We start from the raw sequence: 21694 nt of genomic DNA, 5'->3' as shown, positions 1-21694 counted from the left end.
TTATGCAAATCCCTGCTTTCTGATTGGCTGACATGGTCACGCCTACGTGCTGTGATTGGTGGATTCTAAGACTGCTTTTAAAAAGCTGTTTCGGAGTCCTGAGGCCTAAATTGCACATCGGTCACTACAATGAACGACAGTTTCTGATTGTTTTACTCGATCTCCGCATGAGCAAAGCTATAAGAATTTTCAAAGTTCTGCAGTTTTGCATCATGTGGAGCCAGAGAGGAACAACAATACACTGCTGGACCCAGTTTATGACTGGTCCCCGCTGAGTTTTGCATCAGATAGAGGGGACCGGTAGTTGTTCCTCTCTGGCTCCACATGATGAAAACTACAGAACTCCAAAAGTTCTTGTACCTTTGCTCATGTGCAGATCGAGTGAAACAATCAGAAACTGGGACCGGCTTTGTATCGGTGTTCCTCTCTGACCCCACATGATGAAAACTACAGAACTTTGAAAATTCTTGTACCTTTGCTCATGTGCAGATCGAGTGAAACAATCAGAAACTGGGACCGGCAGTGTATCGGTTTTCCTCTCTGACTCCACATGACTCCAAAACTACAGAACTTTGAAAATTCTCGTAGTTTTGCTCACGTGGAGCCAGAGAGGAACCAACGATCCACCGGCGTTCAGTGTAGCGACCGCAACTCTTACCTCAAGACTCAAAGCGGCTTTTGAAAAGGCGTCCACGATGCCCGAAAGGCTCCAAATGAGGAAGAAAACAAGAGTCCAGTTGAACAATTTATTGGCCAACAAAGTTTTTTATGACATTTTAGGGATGAACGAACTCAACTCTGACACGCGAACACCGACGACATTCGAGAGTAGCTGAAGTGTCGTGCGCGACGGCGCCGAGGCCGATGTGTGCGCGCGAACCCGTCTGACATCTCTTACAGAAAACACAAGATGAGCACAGAAGTACATTTTTGGAAAAGTATTTTATAGACAAAATATTTCTTGATCAGTTAGCAAACAAAGTGATCGAAAAACGTCCAAAAGCGTGGAACACATTTTAAAATGACACTGATATGGACCATGTTACTTCAAAAATAGATTTAAGTTATTTGAGAAATATCCATCCATCAATTTTCTGAGAATAAAGTGCATTTTAAACAACTTCAGTATTTCTTAAATATTTTAATTATATTCTATCTTTTCAAAAATATCTGACCCACCTTGTCATTTAAAAAAAAACATTTTTTTAATTGACTCTTAAATCTGTACATTTCAAATACTACCCCCCAGCAACTAACTTGTTCCACATCGTTGCGATTTAAAAAGCTTTTGAAAACGTTCTTGCTGGCTGCGTGTGTCGGTTCAAATCCAAGTTCAGAGAGAGCGAGTGAGAGAGCTGGGCGGGCGCGCTTACGCCATCTTGTGGTGTCAAGCGACATCACACATCACCTCAAGCCTTCTAAACTGGAAAAACCAAATCAGTAACATCTGCAATTACAGGCACGCGTCCCATACTTAGAATATTGATAAAAAGTCAATTTGTTTCAAAAAGTGAAACTTATTACGATTACAACTTATTAGTTCACCACAAGGAAAGTGAAATATTTCAAGCCTCAATTTTGATGATCGCAGAAAAAAAGACCCATTTAAATCCGATATTCCACAACACAATTGTCGTGTCAATCTGTCGTGACGAAAGAGGTCGAGAACTGATTTTTGAACGGAATTACAGACGTCTTCGATACATATCCAGTCGAGCTCCGAAATGCTGAGAATGCTCGCCGTGAGCTCACAACATCGCCGCGTACTCACCCGTGTCCAAATGCAGGTTGCCGTCCCCGTTCGCGTTTCCCAGAAGTCTTTGGACCCGGAACCTCCCCGGTCCTGCCATGCACAAAAAAAACAAAACAAAACAAAAAGCAATGAGTTAGCTAAGATAGAAAAAGATGACACGCTGTGGCGACCCCTAACGGGACAAGCCGAAAGGAAAAGAAGAAGAATGAGTAACATTTTTTGCACACCCTAACTTTTTTGGCGTGTGTATACGTAACATTCAAGTTGGAGTACAATGATAATATCCATTTTATGGAGTTAGTTGTGTAATATTACAACAAAGTTTTCAAAATATCACGACGAGAATATCACAGCTAATATCATTCCCTCAACTTTCTCTCATAAATGAATATTCCATGTTTCACATTACAAACATAAATATGGCTCTTAAAAAAAACAGATACTACTTTTATGGAGTCTGTATTCATAAATTGATTTCATTGTGAAGTGCCATACTACATTTTTCAATTCCAAATAGTTGACTTAGTTTTGCACCTTCAAATACATATCCAACAAGCGAAATTTTCAAGAAATTAAATTTCATGAATTACCGGCAGAACATTTGAAGGTTTTATAATGTTTTATTATATTTTTACATTTTATTTTTTTTTAAGAAAAAAAGTGCTGATTTCATTCTGTTCTGTTTTTTCCGATGTCGCAATCTTTGCTAATTTGATAAGGGCTGCTATGGGCCTTATTAAACACAATATATCTATCAAGCAGTCATGAAAATTGGCATTGGAATTGTTTTACATGCCCTCGTGCAGGTGCATCCCATTGTTGCGACCCAAAGAAGATGCGAGAAAAATCCACTCGTTACCTTTGCCGCTGCTTGTGCAGGCGAAGCTGAGGCAGGTTGACGTGGAAACATCGTTTTGTGGTGAATTTGTGGACATCGGCTTCTGTGTGGAGAGCACAACAAAATCGACATTCAAGTCAAACGATGCCTTTGATTGACTTCCCGTTGACAGGTGAGTGCTGCGTGCAGAACACTTTTGTTTGTATTAAGATAGTCAAATAGTTCCCACTTACCTAGAAAATAACAACACGTAAAACAGAGACATCCGGGTGTCGTAAATGCGCATCTTGCTTGTTTAGATGCATACATATGCGGCACATTGAATTAAAAAACATATTCAAAATACTCGAACTTGCTGCACATAGTCACCGGAAGTCCTGCTGCTTACTGAACCAGATGGGTACGGTAAACGAGAAGGGTCAAATACATTACACCAAAAGCGACTGTTTGCTCGTTTGGTTCGTAAAAATGACTACAAACGGAAAATATGATCATTGAAACTAACTCGTAATTTGCTTCATTCGCAAAACGTGTACATTATCCTTTTTTTTATACCAGAGAGAGAGAGAGATTATATCAGCCTTCACAGTTCTGAGGACTCGAGTTCAAATCCCGACATCGCCTCCGTGGAATTTAATTGTTGTCCCCATCCCTACGTGGGCGGCATCCGGCGTAAAAATTGTGCTAAACATATATGTGCGTTCATCTGAGGTGACACGCTGTGGCGACCCCGAAAGGGACAAACCGAAAGGAACTCACTTACATCCCCAAAACAAGCCTTCCAGGTTGATTGAGGGGCACTCGAAATTTTCTCGTTTGTTTTTGTGTGCCCTGCGATTGACTGGCGACCAGTCCAGGGTGTACACCCCCTCTTGCCCGTAGTCAGGCGGGATAGGCTCCATCTGATAAGCAGCGGATCAATGAAGATGTTGTTGTTGTTTTCCTTTCGGCTTGTCCCTTTCGGGGTCGCCGCAGCGTATCATATTGCGAACAAAACAAAACAGCGCTCTCGATACCTACGCTACTTGAAGGCAGCATGAACGGGAGCCCTGAGGCAGCTGTCAATCACGACTCCACACCCCATACGTCACACACAAACAAAATAAAATTCGTTACTAAAAAAAATGACATTGTAAATAATATTGATAAAAAATGGACAGCAAATTAAAAAACACCATTCTGTTTGTAAACAAAAATACAATGTAATCCAACGGCGAACGCTATGCTGACGTGTCTCACGCACTGACTCGGAAGTGTTTCTGCGGACTCGCCAGGCGGGCTCAAGTTTGCCCCGTTCACTCGCATTCATTCCCGAGCGGAAGTCAGCCGCGAAGCTAAATGACGTACTGAGCGTGTGGACACGGTGTGCTTCCGGTACAACGTGTGTGTTGACCAGCCCGCAGCCTTTTTCTCTTGGCTTTCTGTAGAGCAGTTTCTCCTCCAGGGTCCCAGGTCCCTTTTACCCCTCTCTCTCTTACGGCGACACGCAAACTTCTAGACTGGTGGACATGGCATCCGTTTCGGCTCCTGCTCAGACTTCCTCGGCTCCCTCCGCTGGGCTCCAGAGAGGGATAGTTAAGATGGTAAGACAAGAGCCCCCCCCTCAACCCTCATGTGTGGGGGCTAGTTAGTTAGTTAGCTAGCTAGCTAGCTAGCTTCTGCGACTCGGATACTCCGGTGCAATCGCGGTCGGGATCCAGCCACGAGTTCGGCGATCAAATTGCGAATTCGCCGGAGGTGTTGTCAAGTGTGTCACCCGGTGTGCGCTGGAACCATCAGCGAATATGCGCTCACTGCAGCCAAGTGACGTTTTAAAACACGCGTGAAGTGATTTTTAAACTTGCCGGACGCGCGACGTGGCGAGTGACAGGCAAGTTCGCCTGCCGCCGAGTTGGCTTTTAAAAGCAAAATAAAGAAATAAAAATGGATCAAATAAAGCGAACTTGTTGCGTGCTCGTTCCGACAGATGTGAGATTTCCCAGCTAACTGGTGGCTAGCTCGGGGGGCTGAACGACACACGGTGAACTTTGAACTTTAGAATTGTTTTAAGACAACCACGTTAGTTGTTAAAAAGTGAAGTGTTCGACTTTTTAGAAGAATCATTTTCATATTTTGACGAAGGTTCTGTTTTTGTTGGTGTTCCCCGCCATCCACTAGATTGACACGTAGCAGCTACCTGAGTTTTCGAGCCCCCATCACCATCATGCATGCATTTTTTTTTTTTTTTTTTTTTTTTTTTTAATGCCTCGAAAAGCTCTGGTTATGGCCAGAGTTCTCACCATGTCAGTGGACTGGAATTGAGAGCTCTGTCTCCATTTTATCACTTCACTGTCTTAACACTACATGACAATTATTTGAACGGTTATTAGGCGGCACGGTGGATCTGCTGGTAAAGTGTTGGCCTCACGGTTCTGTTGTCCCGGGTTCAATCCCAGACCGGCCTGTGTGGAGTTTGCATGTTCTCCCTGTGCCTGCGTGGGTTTTCTCCGGGCAATCTAGTTTCCTCCCACATTCCAAAAAACATGCAACATTAATTGGACACTCTAAATTAACCGTAGGTGTAATTGTGAGCGCGACTGTTGTCTGTCTCTGTGTGCCCTGCGATTGGCTGGGAATTAGTTCAGGGTGTACCCTGCCTCCTGCCCGTTGACACCTGGGATAGGCTCCAGCACTCCCCGCAACCCTTGTGAAGATAAGCGATGGCTGGATGAATGGTTATTATTAGTCATTGCCCACGTTGGCAAGCGGCTGAGATGAGAATCAGCACCTCCGAATCTCGGTTGGAAAAGGGTGGCGTGCCCTCTCTGGCCGGGTCGTGGATGTGATCCTGACCCAAGTGGAGGAGTTCAAGTTCCTTGGGTTCTTTTTCATGAGTGAGGGAAGAATGGAGCGGGAGGGTGAAGCGTCTGCAGTGGTGCGGAGTTTGTATCGGGCCGTTGTGGTAAAGTGGGACCTAAGTCGAAAGGCGAAGCGCTCAATTTACCAGTCGATCTACGTCCCTACACGTGCTGTGGGTCATGACCGGAAGAATAAGATCCCGGATACAAGCGGCCGAAATGAAGTTCCTCCGCAAGGTGTCCGGTGTGATGCTCTGAGCGCTCCCGGTGCTGAAAAGTCTCCTTGTGATTAATGCACATGCGCGTATATTTTGTTAACTTGCTTGCTTGTCGCCGAGCGTTCACGTTCGCTGTGGACGAACGCAGCAAACGTACATATACGTGTATATCTTTTTTTTTTTTTAATCAACTTTTGTTTTAAGGTTAGGGTTAGGTTATAACGTATGTTAGCTCCCACTATGAGACCAGGTGATTTCCCAGTAAACGTCCGCTACGTACCCAGAGTTCCCCTGTTAGTAACGCATGCGCATTAATCCACAAGGAGACTTTTCAGCACAGGGGAGTGCTCAGACTGTCACACCGGGTTCTCCCTTGGAGATAGGATGAGAAGCTCGGTCACCCAGGAGGGCCTCAATTTTGAGCCGCTGCTCCTCCGCATTGAGAGGAGCCAGATGAGGTGGCTGGGTCGTCTGATCTGGATACCTCCCGGGCACCAGTGAGGTGTTCCGGGCAGGTCCCACCGGAAGGAGACCCCAGGCATGACCCAAGACAAGATGAAGAGAGTTTGTTTCTAGTCTGGCCCGGGAATACCTCTGGATCCCTCCGGAACAGCTGGATGAATTGGGGAAGTCTGGGTATCCCTGCTAAAGCTACTGCCCCCGTGACCTGACCCGGAGAAGTGGTAAAAGATGGATGGATGGATGGATGGATGTTAATTATTATTTTTGCGTTTTTCCTCCAGGTCCTGTCCGGGTGCGCCATCATCGTGCGTGGTCAGCCTCGTGGCGGCCCGCCACCGGAGCGACAAATCAACCTCAGCAACATCCGAGCCGGCGCATTGGCCCGGCGAGCTGCCCAGAGCCAGCCCGACACCAAGGACACGCCCGACGAGGTGTGTTGTTGTTGTTGTTGTGTGCATATTTGTTTATATGCATGTTAAGGCAACAATCCTATTCGGGGTGTGGCAGGCAATGTTTTCAGGAAGAGTTGACGCCGCAACACTTGTCTGTTGAACTAATTGTCGTCAACCACGCCAGTTGACTTCCCAGTTCTTCCCTCTTCAAAGCAAACATTTGCACAATAAATGTGAAATCTCTTCAACAATAAAACTACAGTTAAGTAAAAGAGCGCTAATAAAGCATCGAATAATAAAACTAAAATGAAAAAACTGTTAAATGTGAACTCTGCTGTCTAATAATATAAAAGTAGAACCTTGATGATGAAATGAATCTATGTACTAAATGTAACTTTGACTGTATTATTCATCTAAAGTACTATAGAACTATATTATAAATCTAAACTCTACTTAAAGTCAAACCGAAATTATCTTAAGAACACTGAAATGTAAATATGAAAGCAAAGTCACTGCGTAAATAAACTTAAATGATGTGCATACATTAGAACAGAATGGAGGGAAGAAAAAAAGCAAAACTACTGCATGGTAATCAAAAAAATAAAGTAAAATTACTGTCCAATTAAACCAAAAAAGAAGCACAAGACAAATGAAAACCACTTTGAAGTAAAACAAATGACTGAACCGTGTTACGATTAAACTGAAATAAAGTAGCACTTCTCACCCTTTGATTATGAAATAAAAGAAAAATACACTATCAGGGCTGTTTGTTGACTCCTCTTAGCCGCTCCTTTTTCAGCTACCCGTTTGTCACGTTGCCATCTGTATATTATATAATACACGCGTATAATTGAAATTGCGCTGAGCAGTCGGACACGTTCCGTTCCCCATTTGTGTAATCATCCGATTTCCCCCCCCCCCCCATTTCTGGTCCCCAGCCGTGGGCCTTTCAAACTAGAGAGTTCCTGCGGAAAAAGCTGATTGGCAAAGAGGTGTGCTTCACCGTGGAGATCAAGACCCCGCAGGGCCGCGAGTATGGCATGGTCTACCTGGGAAAAGGTCAGTACGCCCGCTGTGCTTCTGGCAAAATTCCAGACACCACCGAACCCACAGGAGAGCGACAGTCAAAAATGCGCTTTCATAGTCATATTAAACTATGCAGTGATATTTCAACATTCTTCCTGACTTTTTTTTCCCTCTGTTGCGCAGACACAACGGGCGAGAACATCGCCGAGTCGCTGGTGAAAGAGGGCCTCGCCACGGTACGGCGGGAAGGAATCAGAGGCAACAAGTAAGATGTTTCTACTCGCGTAAAGCCGCCATTTGTGGTAGGCTCGTGAAAGTACAGAAAGAGAACCGGCAGTACTTTTTTTTGTTTTTGTTTTGTTTTTCGGAACCGCGTGTGACACCGGCTTCTCTGCTATGTAATTAGCGTGTTCGCTGGGTGCGGACTGTAGAAGAACGCCCTGTGCCCATGGGAGATTTGAAAATTCAGTCAAGCGGTCCACTATAACAAATGCTGACTTTGTGAAAATGCTATGCATAGTTGCGACTGAGGGTAGTACCTCCCCGGTCCACACGGTGGCAGCAGTGAACTGCCATTCAAAGCTAATTGGGCTTATTCCGTCCTCCTCAAATAGACCTTCAGTCACATGACCTTTGCGACTAAACACACAAAAAGCACTTACTTAGTTTCCCCCCCAGTGCCTCCACGAGCTATTATCCGGTGTGACTTTGTCCGCTGATGGTAATGGGAGGATAATTAAGATTAGGAAGATGGCGTTGGATGGTGGAGGCAGACGTGTTTACAAGATAACTGCCATTTCAGAGGAAGTGGTCACTGGTCATTTGGGATTTTAGAGCGCCCTGTACATGTAAATGGCCCATTTTAGGCATTGTGATTAGTAGCACGATTGAGGCAGCGTAGTTGGAAAGGCTGAAAGTGTAAGGTGTTAATGACAAATGGGCTGCACCATGTTGACTTTGTTCTCAACTTAGTATCTGCCCCTGAGTTGTATTTTATTTTTCAAATCTTTTGTCGGAAATGTTTGTTCGTTGGAAGCGATTAGTATCAGGATCAGCTTTAATGGACTGGAATGTAACAACACACAAGGAATTTGTTTCTGGCAGTCGGTGCCGCCTGGCTACGACATTCAGAACAAAGAACAAACAAACTAACAAGAACAAAGAACAAGAGACATTTCGATCCTCGTAAAAGAGGCAAATCACCACACAGGCGCAGGGAGAACATGCAAACGCCACACAAGCTGGGCTGGGATTTGAGCCCCGGTCCTCGGAACTGTGAGGCAGATGTTTTCATCACCTGGCCACCTTTTTCCTTTTTATTTCAATTTTATTTTGTCTTTATAACATTTCAGAATTATTTTATATTTTTAGTTTAAATATTAAAATTATTTTTTTACATTTTTTTTCTTTTGTGTATTGTTAGCATTTTGTGATATTTCATTTTTGTGTTTTTTAATTCAATTTATAAATTCTAATGGATTTTACTTTTTCCATTTTCTGTTCTGTCATATTTTTTTGTATTGTAATTTTAATAATTTCCGAATTTTGTGTACGTGTGTGTGTGTATATATATATATATATATATATGTGTATGTATATATGTATGTATGTGTATATATGTATGTATGTGTATATATATATATATATATATATATATATATATATATATAGTGTGTATGTATGTTTTAATTCCGTGTGTCATGTTATAGTTTTCTGTTGCTAATCCCTCACAGTGTGTCTGAAATGCATTGCGAGCGCCACACACGATGTCACACTATTTGCACGTTTCGTCTTCCAGTCCGGACCAGGCCAGACTGTGCGAGAGTGAGGACCACGCCAAAGCGTCCAAGAAGGGGATGTGGAGCGAAGGCGGCGGAGCGCACACCATCCGCAACCTCAAGTACACCATCGAGAACCCACGCAACTTTGTGGACTCCCTGCACCAGAAGCCCATCAACGGTATACAAAGCAGCACGCCGGCATTTTCTCAGGTTGTGCGACTCAGAAGATCCACTTTAGAGGGGAGGGGAGGGGAGGGGTGGTGTCACGGAATGGTGGCCGCTAGATCAACCTTCAGAGGTGTAACGTTGCGCTCGTTTGCCGTTAAGAGCCACTCAACTCATTTCACCGGCCTGCGAGCCGGCCAGCTAATGAGCAAGAAAAGAGCCTCTTCGTTGCCTTTTTATTTTTTTCCGTCGCAAAGATGTTGAGGTGCCGTTGAAGAACAAATTGACTTTCACACAGGTGACGCTCATCCTGCAAGCCTTTCAATGCATGCCAACATGAGGCAGAGGAAAAGACATGAACTTTTATGACACAAATCTGGCACAGGTTTTTTTTTTTTTTTTTTTTTTTTTTTTTTTTTTTTTTAAAGCAGTAGTTATTTTGTCAAATTGATTTATCTTTATTAGATTTCATGTATTTATTATATTTCCACCAAACCTCACACAAGTGGTGAATTGTTTTTAGTTATATATTGCAGTCATTTTCATAGTTACCTATGTGTAGAAAATCTATTTTTATTTTCATTGCTTTTTCTTAATATTAATAAAAATAAACTGTACTAAAAAGTTAAATACAACTGAACTGTATCAAGACTGACTATTTGGTGTACCAAAAGAGATTCTGCTCTCTACTTTGAGAATTATGACCTAATGCGGTCTCGGTATTATTTTTTTTTTATCATTAATTTTTTTTTTTTTTAAATAAGTTATTTTCTTTGTATTTTCAAATTTATTTTTAAGTTGTAATGTTTTTTAAAATAAACTTGTTTTAACTTTTGCTATACATTTTATTATATTCAATTTATACTTCATTTGTTTTGAATTGATGAGTTTCCTAATCTCCCAAAAAATTAAAATAATAATAATGACAACTTGTAACCCTCACGCTGTCCTCTCGCCCCGCCAGCCATCATCGAGCACGTGCGTGACGGCAGTGTCGTGCGTGCCCTGCTGCTGCCCGACTACTACCTGGTGACGGTTATGCTTTCTGGAATCAAGGTAACTCCTTACAAATGTACTTCACTGGGAAAAAAAAAATATGCTAGTTTGAGGCTTTTTATGGGAAGATCAATTTGTTTAAAAAAAAAAAAAAAAACAATACAAGGGGAACTGCAGACTTCTTTTGCACGTTTGTCTCTCTTCTAGAGCCTGTGTTATATCCCCTTAGCAGCATTTCCCTATAAATGTCATTATTTAGGAGATGCTTTTTTTTTTTTTTTTTTTTTTTTTTAAACTAAACCATGACCACTTGAGACAATATCACCACTCTGCCACTTGAAGATGTGATATTACTTTACTGGCTCGCCGCTGAAAAGGCTTGTCATCGTCATTTATCTCCCCAGATCCAACGGTTGTGAGGAGCACTGCAAAGACTGGGAAAGCAAATAAAAAAACCAAAAAAAAAACCCAATTTTTTTTTTTTGTGGTTCTCACAGTGTCCAACATTCAAGCGGGAAGCAGACGGCACAGAGTCGCCCGAGCCCTTTGCTGCCGAGGCCAAGTTCTTCACCGAGTCTCGGCTGCTGCAGCGCGACGTGCAGATCATCCTGGAGAGTTGCCCCAACCAGATCATCTTGGGAACCATCATGCACCCGGTAAAGAGATGAGGACACGTGGTGGTGCCTAGATGGCGATGCATTCGCACTCATTTTGCTGTCTCCCCCCCCCTGCAGAATGGCAACATCACTGAATTGCTGCTGAAGGAAGGCTTTGCCCGTTGCGTCGACTGGTCCATGGCCGTTTACACGCAAGGCGCTGAGAAACTGCGAGCCGCTGAACGGTATTAAAAACAATATTAGGGCACTTTGTGAAAGATTTTAAGGGTGTAACGTTTTAAGTATTCGCTGGTATTGGAATTTTTAATCAACGGTTTATGAGAGGTGGAGGCCCCGTAGCTCAGTGGTTAGAGCACGGGTTTGGTAAACCAGGGGTTGTGGGTTCATATCCCACTGGGGCCTCCACTACCCTGAGAAGGGTTGCGTCAGGAAGGGCATCCGGCGTAAAAATTGTGCCAAACATATATGTGCGTTCATCTGAGATGACACGCTGTGGCGACCCCGAAAGGGATAAACCGAAAAAAACCATCCAATCAACGGTTCATGAGACATAATTGTCTGGCATGTTTTTCAACGGATATGCCTCACCCAAGTTGTCTGTGAAATTCAGGTTTGTTAAGCATTGTAATGACAAACTAAGCCGTGTAGATGGCAGCATTACATTTCTGTGGATTTGAGATCAGCACAGTTTGAGTAGAAGATTCGATGGGGAATTTCTGCTTGTCATGTTGGTTATGAAGGAAAAGACGCAAGTTAGACAATTATAGGCAGTTCTCACTCGACCAGTGTATTCTTTTGTTTACTCTGATGCTCATATCGTCTCAGAACACAATATACCGTATTTTCCGCACTATAAGGCGCACTGCATTATAAGGCACACCTTCAATAAATGGCCTATTTTAAGACTTTTTTCATATATAAGGTGCACCGGATTATAAGGCACACCGTCTGCTTTGGAGAAAAATTAAAGGCTTTTAGGCGCGTCTTATAGTGCGGAAAATACGGGATGTGTCTCAAAGTCAGTTGAACGGCTCCAAAGCAGCTGGCTGTGAATGATTTAATGACCTGACAAGCAGTCATCGGGTTCAGTGCATTTCTCCATTAACTGAGCATTTCCAGCCATTTTTTCCTCATGTCCACCCTCTTACATGCTTCTGTTGTGCGTCCAGATCCGCTAAAGAGCGTAAAGTACGCATCTGGAAGGACTACGTGGCACCCACAGCCAATTTGGACCTGAAGGACAGACAGTTTGTGGCCAAGGTGAGGCATTTACTATTTCAGCGCTTTCTGCTGGAATCCTCTCATCTCCAGAACTGCTACTTTAAAAACAAAAAAATAAAAGTTCATCTTGCCGGAGCCTACCAAACTCCATCGTTGGGAGTTGGGACACACCAGCATCAACACAACAATCATGCCAAATCGCTATTTTAAAAAAAGAAAACAAAAATCCAGCTATGCCCAATAAAAACTGTACCTGTGCCGATTTAAAGTAAAAAATTGGAAATGTCATCTTCCCAATTTCCGCTTCAAAGGTCTAGGAGTCATCAGTGATGCAAAAAAAAAAAAGAGCTGACGAGACATAATTAATCTGCTCACAAATTTCTGTTCGTGGGTATTGGGCTTCCATCTGCTCTCGATTTTTAATGAAAAAGGCCCACTCAAACGTATGTAACCCAAGTGTTGACTTATTTCACTCTGCTCGGACACGTATCTGGACAGGTTGAGGCCTTGAAGTTTGCATTCCTCTCACTTCCTCATCCCCTCCTAAAATCTGCCGCAGTGTTTCAAACGGGAGCCTTGATATCTTTTAGAAGCAGCCCAAAGGTAAAACTGAATAAATGCTGACCCCAATTTTGTCTCTTGACACTTCTCTCCCAATAAACAAAGCTTGACGGGCACCTTGAGAGGGTCTCTCGTCCAATTAGGCCCCAAATTGCTGCCTCATGCTGCTAAAAGCCAAGCACATATTAGCTTTGGAGGTTATTGGCCGTTGCGTTGGAGGGGGGAGACGAAAGTGTCCTCAATGCAAGTACACACCCTCATACTTGTCAGCATATATTTGCTTAAATGGCAGCAGATGGACAGGATGGTTGGTGTAAGATAATATATACATTTCTGCATCGTTTCAGCCCCATTAATGCCTTTACCGGCTTCATTTTCCTCAAGCAATAGAGGAGAAAAATATTAAACATCCCCAGAGTTCTCCCTACAGACTTTTTTTTTTTTAACTGTCTTGATTAAATTCACGGGTTGCCTGAGGCTTACATAAAAGCTGGCGATCGAGGGAGCAGGCTTAATGAATGCACACAAAAAGAGAGAATGAAACATTTATATTGTCTCTCAGATCTTTAAAAAAAAAAAAAAAAAAGAGGGATTGGGAAGTGCCAGGCAACATTTGGCAGGAGGAAAAGAAATGGGGAAAACCTGTTTAGCTTGCCACTAAAAAAAACAAACTCATTTGCTTTGTTTGCCCTGCATGTCTTAAAAAAAAATCTTAATAGCAATGCTTGTGAAATTATTCAGTGATTTTTTTTTTTTTTTTTTTTTTTTTTTTTTTCGTCAAAGTACTTTTTTCAATAGTTTAAAATATTTTTCACTGAACAAATATTTTGTAAAATGAATTTATTCATTTTTTAAATAGCATTTTTTTTGTTTAAAAAAAACCTTTTGGTTTGAAAGAGGGCTTTTCATCACTAAATTCCATTTTGTCAAATAATTTTGGAATTTATTGTAATATTTAAATAATTCGCTCATTTTCCATACTGCTTATTTTCATTAGAATTGTAGGTGTGCTGGAGCCTCCCCCTGCTGCCTCTGGGGGAGAGGCGTGATACACACTGAACTTAATAAACATTCAAATGTATATAAATATGCACCGTCTGTCCCTGGTGCACATGGATCGTTCTGCATGTCCGTCCGTCCATCCATCTCTGCGCCGTGTATTTTTCACTCCCTATTACCTGACTGATGGTTAGATAGCATGGCAGAGAAGGTCCAATCCCCACGAGTCAATCTTGCTGATGCCTCTTCATTTTCATTTTTTTTTTTTTTTTTATTTGGGACTGGATGTAGGCTGTGTCCCAATAGTCCTACCTTTCTTGCCCCCAGTAAAAAAAAAAAAAAAAGTGATAGAGTGAAAATGATGTGGCGTAAAAGCCTTTTTACTTACCTTTCATTGCTGGGGAGACTACACCTGCCTTATTTTGTTTCCCCTATAACATTTATTCACTGCCCAGGCAATGTTACAAATTTTAACGAGTATAATGAAAGAATACAGTAAGCACGTTCACCCTTTGAACACTTATAGATGTAATACTTAAATGGAATATAAAATATTAAACAGTTGATGCTTTGCGATTATGCCATTGCAGCTCCCTCTGGTGTGCGTTACTTGGGCACCCGGTGGCAGTATAATTCACGTAGACATGTACAAACGACAGTTTCATGACTGCTGTGACTGACCCAGGAAAGTGTTCTAGTATTGGTCACTTCATAGAGGATGAAGAAAATATGCCTTCGTCTCGACACCTTTTCTTGGGGGGGGGGGACAACTTGAGGCAGAACTATACAAGTAAATATGACGAGTAAAACTATTTATCTGCCTTTTTGCCTGTCTCTCACCTCATTCTCACTATTTACTTGCAATATTTTTCTGTGACGCTGCAGGCAAAAAGAAATCCTCAAAACATACCGGTTGTTTAACTAAGGCATCATAAACTCTTTATATATATATATATATATATATATATATATATATATATTTTTTTTTTATTTTTTTTTTTCCCTGCGACAAGCCACCTCTCAGGGCAGTTTTGATGGAAACGCTGCCAGAGATGAGCAAGTCTCGCTTTCCCTCGTCCTCACTCGGCGCTGTGGGTTAAAGGCACCTTCTCGCTGCACTGTGACAGATCTTGGCCACTGCAGATGTCTGACACGACAGCGACCAGAGGGTGGCAGTAGAGTGCCACCTGTGGAAACTCACGACTGGGACCATGAGTCACACTCTGTCTACTCCCACCCCACACCCCCCTCCTACCCCTCTTTTCGTCTTTGTCATATCAGATGACATGGTGACATCCTCCATCTTTGCTCCCGCTATTCCGGGCGTTGATCCGTTTCCCCACCGCCGCCCCTCCTTTCCCAATTAGCCGCTAAATGCCTTATTTACGTGTGCGGGCCACGCAGTGACCTCGCGTAGGCTCGCTGATAAGCATGTGACGCGTTACCTACTCATGGGCCCAGGCTAATTCCTGCTCGCAGCTAGCTGTTGGCCTTGTTTATCTGAGGGGAAAAATGAGCCTCCTGTTGAGCCTGTGGTTTTTTTTTTTTTCCAGCCACACACACAAACACAAAAATACACAATACATACGACACCCCCCCCCCACCCCTCCAACCATATACCTGCATCATTATGACCACAAGGTGCCTTTGAGATAGCACTGAAAAAGGTGAGATGTTCCATAATTGAGATTGTGATGATGAAAATGGGTTATACATGATCAAGATGACTTTGTCAAATAACCTAGGGGGGGGAAAAAAAATGGTTAGTATCATAAAGCCTCTTATTTCACACTAAGGAGAGACATGACAAAATCGCACACATCCAGTAAAAAAAGAAAGGTATAAAAAGAAAACATTTTAAAGAGACTTTTAATATTGTACTCTGTGTATGCAAATGTCTGCCCACTCGCCTTATAAGAAGATAGTTTGATTATTCTGCTACATTCACAAATTCACTTTGTTGACGCCACTTGGAAACGTACTGTAAGCGTCACATGGTTGATTCCTTCATTTCTGTCACGGGCTAACCTTTGTCTTTTTTTTTTTTTTTTTTAAGAACTCTGTTTTTACCCCCCCCCCCCTTCTTTGGTGTCCATGACTTTAAATGATGACTTTTCATCTCAGGAGATTTGCATAATTTTCCCCGGCAGACTCGAGTGACTCAAGTTATTTAGTCACCGGGCGGCACAGTCCCCGTGTGGTGGGCTATGCTAATGTGGCGCGCGAGTAGTAAGATAGATGGAGAGTAAAATAATATTCTTGAACGCCGTAGTCGACCCTACCGTTCACAAAGTGTAACAAAATGGAGCCATTTTGTATTTTAATTGAGTTGGGGGGGGGGGGGGAATCATGGTCCGGAGTTAGCGTCCAAAGATATTAGGTTACAGATTCTTTTTTTCAGGACATTAAACCTCACTTGGGTTTGTGCAAAAGGGCAAAACATATCTACGTATTCGGACATGAATATTTCAAAATTTGCTATGCCGGATAATGATGGGACTTTTAAGTCTCAATCTGCCCCCCAAACACAAGAAGGACGAGCCAGTAACGTATTTCAGGAGGAGACACAATGGTGTCCTCGGCTAAACTCACGGATGTTTCCGTGAATTATGGCCGTCCGCTTTGGGGTTACAACAGCATTGTAACGCTCTGTAAGATGATCTTTGAAACTTTTTGTGTTTTAACTCTCGTCTCCTCTCCGGATCGCGCTACATCCCCACGCCGTCCTCCAAACCTCAGTGACTTGAAGACGCTGTCGCGTACCCACCCCTTCCAAATCACTTGCTGTGTTTTATTTGAATCCTCTTCCTTATTCTGCGCCCTTCTCAGGTGATGCAAGTGGTCAATGCCGACGCAATGGTGGTCAAGTTAAACTCTGGCGAGTACAAGACCATCCACCTGTCCAGCATCCGGCCCCCCAGGATCGAGGGCGAGGTAAGGAAGAACGCACGTCAAACACAGAAAATACATGCTAACGACTTATGACGGCCAGTAGACTTGAATTTTATTCATTTTTAGAACTGTTAGGGAAGTTTTCAATCTTGTGTTGCAGGATAAATTGATTGTGAAGTTTACAAATCTTTTTTTTTTTTAAATAAAAAATTCCGTTCTTTTCCTTGCATTTATTTGAAATATACAGTCATCGGTGCCATTAGATGAAGTTTTATTCATTTCGTGACTATGGTTGAAGCTCCAAACAGTCCTATAGCAAATCCTCTTTCCACACTGAAATGACTGGAAATACCGTTGTGTGTATGTATGTATATATTTTTTCAATTAATTCTTTCTTGAGGGTGGCACGTTGTCCTCACAGTTCTGAGGTCTCGGGTTCAATCCTGGCCCCGCATTTGCATGTTCTCCCCGTGGCTGCGTGGGTTTTCTCCAGGCACTCCGGTTTCCTCCTGCGTCCCAAAGACGGGCAACATTAATCGGACACTCTAAATTGCCCCTAGCTGTGATTGTGAGTGCGGCTGTTTGTCTCGACGTGCCCTGCGATCGGCTGGCAACCACTTCGGGGTGTACCCCGCCTCCTGCCCGTCGACAGCTGGGATAGGCTCCGGCACTCCCCGCCACCCTTGTGAGGATAAGTGGCTCGCAAAATGGATGGATGAATTCTATTATGATGAACAAACACGAGCATATTTGCCGCACCTCGTAAACAAATGAGACTCATAACAGGAGGGTTAATGGTGAGTGTTCCATGCGTCCCGACAACCTTGTCAAAATGACCGTGGGAACTGTCCGTGACCACTCAGTGGCACCCCTCTAGACGCCGCTGGCACATGCCCAGAGTTTGCAGCATTGCAGAGAGCGAGGCGACGCTTAAGATTAAAACCACGCACACTGCTTGGTTACCTCGCATGGCAACCTGCTCCTTTGTATCCAGGCCGCATTGGCGAAATAAATAAATTAGTATATCAATAAAAAGCCCAGCAATAAAATATTGAAATGTCCCCTGCCAATAAAAACAATAGTGTGGGCTTATTTATTTGTACGTGCCTCTCTGCAAATGAAAGCCATTCCAGTGAGTCACAACATTGCACCTTATGTTAGTCTCTGATGACAGTTTTTGTTCGACACGTTGCTAATAACGTTCTCAAGTTACGATGGAACTTCCAAAAGTGGCCCCGCTTACTGCCCAGAAGAAGTAAAGGTACCACTGTCAACATGGGTCCCTCTCCTCCTCGTTGTTTGAAGCATGGTTCGAGAAATTCATTTAGGATTGCTCGAGGGTGGTTGCCGTAATAGTTGGTGAGACTTTTTTTATTTTTTTTTGGTCAAATTGTTCATTGGTATCCAGCAGGTTGAGCTTTGTTAGCAATGATTGCCCGCCTGCCGTCTGGCTGGCTCTGCTTGTCGTCGCCATGGTAGCAGCGCAGAGACATGGTGGCTCGGTAGCCCTCGGTCGACGAGAGCGATCTGAACGTTCCCTGCTTTTTAGTGACATTGAAATATTTCACATGTACGTTGTTGATTCTGCTTCACATTGCCACTGGTATCCATTCCAAGCCCCGACATGATCTAAAAAGCGTGGTATCCTCGCAGAAGTCAACACTTGTCTGGCCCGTTAGCCTCGTTTTCCACCGCGCTGACGGACTCTCGCCTGCGGGGCAGAGTTGAGCGAGAGGTCACAGCAGGTGCGTTTCTCAGCCAGACAGCCGGTCGACAACGTTTTGACACAGCGTAGGCCGTCGCCAGCGAGCTGGCACAGGAAGACGGACGGAAACCCGAGACGCGCCGTTTGACTCGCAACGGGGATATTTTCACCCAGGAAAATTGAAGCAGGCAGTGTACTGTACTTGTTGTGTGATTGCACCTCTCACCAGTTATCATAATCACCACCTTGTACAATACAGAAAAAAAAAAAACGGTCTTGTTCTGTCAAGCACTGCCAATGTACGCTAAGTGTCATATAATCTGAATCAGTGATTCCGAACAAGTGTTCCCGTGAGAGGTGTGCCTTAGGAAGTTATCAAACGTCACTTAATTTGACTGAAAATGTATTCATTATAAATAATTTGTTCACCTATGTATGCCAGTGATGCATACATACGGTAATAATACAATATGACTGCCATGGTTCTTGATAACAGCCTTCGTGCACAATAGACAAACATGCAGTACCTCGCAGCATTTTACTCGCACCTTCCATGACACGATTTAAATTGTTCCTGGACCTGCGTCTGCAGGCTTACCTCATTCCAACAAAAACTAACATGGGGGGGGGGACATTTTTTTGTTATTCATGAACAATTTGCTCTAGTAGAGGTCTGCACTCTGCAATTTTTTTTCCTGTAAACTTCTGAGCGTTCCACAAGCGTGGTTATGTGCTTTGTGTACTTTAACGGGGTTAGCGAGGCCAAACGCTATGTTCGCGGTGCACTGATGAAGTGTGACAGCCCCTCCGACCTCGCCTTTTGCTTCCTTTTAAAGCCCCCACCCCACCCCGCCCCTTCCTCCCGCTTCCACCACCCTCTCCTCCACCCTCCATCCTGTGATGATTACAGTAATTGTTATGAGACGACCACATGGTTGTAACAGTCATGTTTCCTTTCACTATTACTGCTCTGGTGCAGTCATTTCCAGCTTACCAGCTGGAAGGTTTTTTTTGTCCACTGCTGCTTCCCTCTTTTGCCGCTTACCCCTATTTTGGTTCCAGGACTTATGCTCATAGCAACAGAGTTTAAAAAAAAAAAAAAAAAAAAACTGAGTAAAGAGGGACGTCAGTGCTACAGAAGTGACTCATTGTGAGCTCGTGCCCACTCGCTTACATGCGGGTTTTTTTTTTTTTTTTTGTACCCATGAAGCTTTTTAAATAGGGTTAAGGATGTAATGCGTCGTTGTACAGTGTTCATATTCTACCAACCAGTCCAAACCCTCATGTTTTTGACAACTGTATCTTGTAGACCACATCACCAAGGCTTAAACATGACATGTCACCTGGAAGCAGAATCTAAACCTATCCTTCATCTAAAACAAAGACCTCAATTAGCCTTTAAAATGTACTTTATCGTTTTAAAAGTGCCACATTTTTTGTGCAATTAACTCAGGAGGGTCTGAGAGGGCTTATTTTGCATGAATTAAATGACTCAAAAATTACAGCAACATGGCTTTGTATTTTATAGGTCATATAAAAATAACAGATACAGCTGTCTTCAGGTTTTGGTGCATAATGTCACATTTAAAGAAGTCTTGAATTTGATCAAATCTGATTGGAAGCATGCAGGAAAACATACAAGTCTCATTCAAAGTGTCTATATTTCAGTATTTTTGGAATAATGCCTGAATTCCATTGTGAATATGCTTGTATCATCAACAACAACAACAAAAAAAGTGGAAATCCATAGCAGGCAAAATCTCCTTGGCAGATGTAATTGCTGACCGTGCAATATTTCCGTTCTGGATAATAAAATGCAAAGCTACTCAACCAATTTAACATGCGTGCTTTAGTTCTATTTTTGCCCCATTTCCCCTTCCACACTTCCGTCCCTCCGAATCCAAGCATCCTGCCACGACATGTGTGCGCCCAAAGCGCACCCTCAGCCTGGCGTGACATGTCTTGACCCCTTAATTTTGGACTGATGACACAGGAGGGGGGGGGGGGGTTTGGGGGGGGGGGCTGCCCAAGTCTTGAGTCACTGGTGCAATTTTTTTTTCTTTTCTTGTTGTTGCCCTTCCCTTGCCACTGCATGTTAGCAGTAACTGAAAATGCAGTGGTTGTTTATGGATGAGACGGTTCGCATGTTTCAACCTTAACGGAAACTTTTTTTTTTTTTTGTAAAGATAAATCCTGGATCCAAGAATGTTTTTCAATGGGATTTTTTTTTTTTATTGCCATTTGTGGAACTTATTGGAAAATCCCACATATCCATTCAATGCGGCCAAAATGGCTTAAAAGTAAAGACGGTGGCCAAAAAAAAAGTACAAAGGGTGCATTATTCTCCCAACGTCAATCCTTCCCGAGTCATGCCGCCCACCCGACGTTCAGAAAGCTTGCGCACATTCGCAGCTGAAGCATCCAGCCAGCGTCATGCCTCTCCGCGCGAGTCAAAGACCATTCCCGAGCAGTGGCGGCTAATTTGGGACGAAGGGAATTTACCCCAAATAGAACGAGAGCTTCCCCCGCAGGACAGGCAGCGCAAACTGCTGTTACTGGGTCACGCTTTGAGACACACAAGCCACGGCGCCGCCCCTGCCCCCGCCGCCCTCCCCCCTGCCAGCCTTCCCTCTCCTTCCCCGGGCAGCATTAGCGCAGTTTGCGGGTGATGGGCTCAGACTTAGTCTTGTCACAGTAATTTCACCACGCCACCGTTGTCACTTTTATCTCCCATCTCCGCTCGCTGTCAGAGGCAGCAAGGATTTTTTTTTTTTTTTTTTTTTTTTGATTGGGTGGGGGTTCTAACTGTCTTGGGTGAAGCAGCATGTGACTCATTGCTCAAAAGTGTCTTTCCTGGTCTGCTCCAAGTATGCGTTTGTGACTGCTTCCTTTCCTTTTTTTTTTTTTTTTTTTTTTTTTTTTTTTACTGGAACGGATAAATGCAACTCAAAACATAATTGCCCCAAACAAGTTGTCAATCAATACAGCAGTACCGCTGATTAGTTGTGCAGATATTTTCTATTTGTCTTTTTAGTTGTTGAATTAAGTTTGTTTGGCTGAAAGTTTTTTTTTTTTTTTTTTTTTTTTTTTTTTTTTAAGTGACTTGTATGTAGTTTTATTTCATACGTGTATAAAAAAAAAGGTAACATGGGAGATAAACTGGTTACTAGAATGAAGACATGTTTTTTTCCATGCTCCAACTCCGCCCCTCCCCCCCACCTTTTTGCAAAC

General features: G+C 43.2%; 1 protein-coding gene across 2 annotated transcripts in view; it reads left to right on the top strand.

Annotated features, from left to right (window-relative positions):
- The first annotated feature begins 3949 nt into the window (after nt 1-3949).
- Nucleotides 3950-21694, top strand: part of snd1 (staphylococcal nuclease and tudor domain containing 1) — a 112645-nt gene continuing 94900 nt past the window's right edge. The window contains exons 1-10 of one of the 2 annotated variants that reach the window (XM_061806065.1): nt 3950-4174; nt 6390-6539; nt 7439-7559; nt 7710-7791; nt 9325-9485; nt 10437-10528; nt 10966-11124; nt 11203-11309; nt 12255-12345; nt 16696-16800. In XM_061806065.1, coding sequence (XP_061662049.1) covers nt 4100-4174; nt 6390-6539; nt 7439-7559; nt 7710-7791; nt 9325-9485; nt 10437-10528; nt 10966-11124; nt 11203-11309; nt 12255-12345; nt 16696-16800 — 1143 coding nt within the window. In that variant the 5' untranslated portion in view covers nt 3950-4099. The remainder of the gene's footprint in view (nt 4175-6389; nt 6540-7438; nt 7560-7709; nt 7792-9324; nt 9486-10436; nt 10529-10965; nt 11125-11202; nt 11310-12254; nt 12346-16695; nt 16801-21694) is intronic. The other variant, XM_061806064.1, reaches the window with a different exon arrangement.

Source organism: Syngnathoides biaculeatus, chromosome 20 (assembly GCF_019802595.1).
Source record: "Syngnathoides biaculeatus isolate LvHL_M chromosome 20, ASM1980259v1, whole genome shotgun sequence".
Classification (NCBI taxonomy): Eukaryota; Metazoa; Chordata; class Actinopteri; order Syngnathiformes; family Syngnathidae; genus Syngnathoides; species Syngnathoides biaculeatus.
The sequence above is the reverse complement of the archived record's forward strand: the minus strand, read 5'-3'. Positions and strand labels throughout refer to the sequence as shown.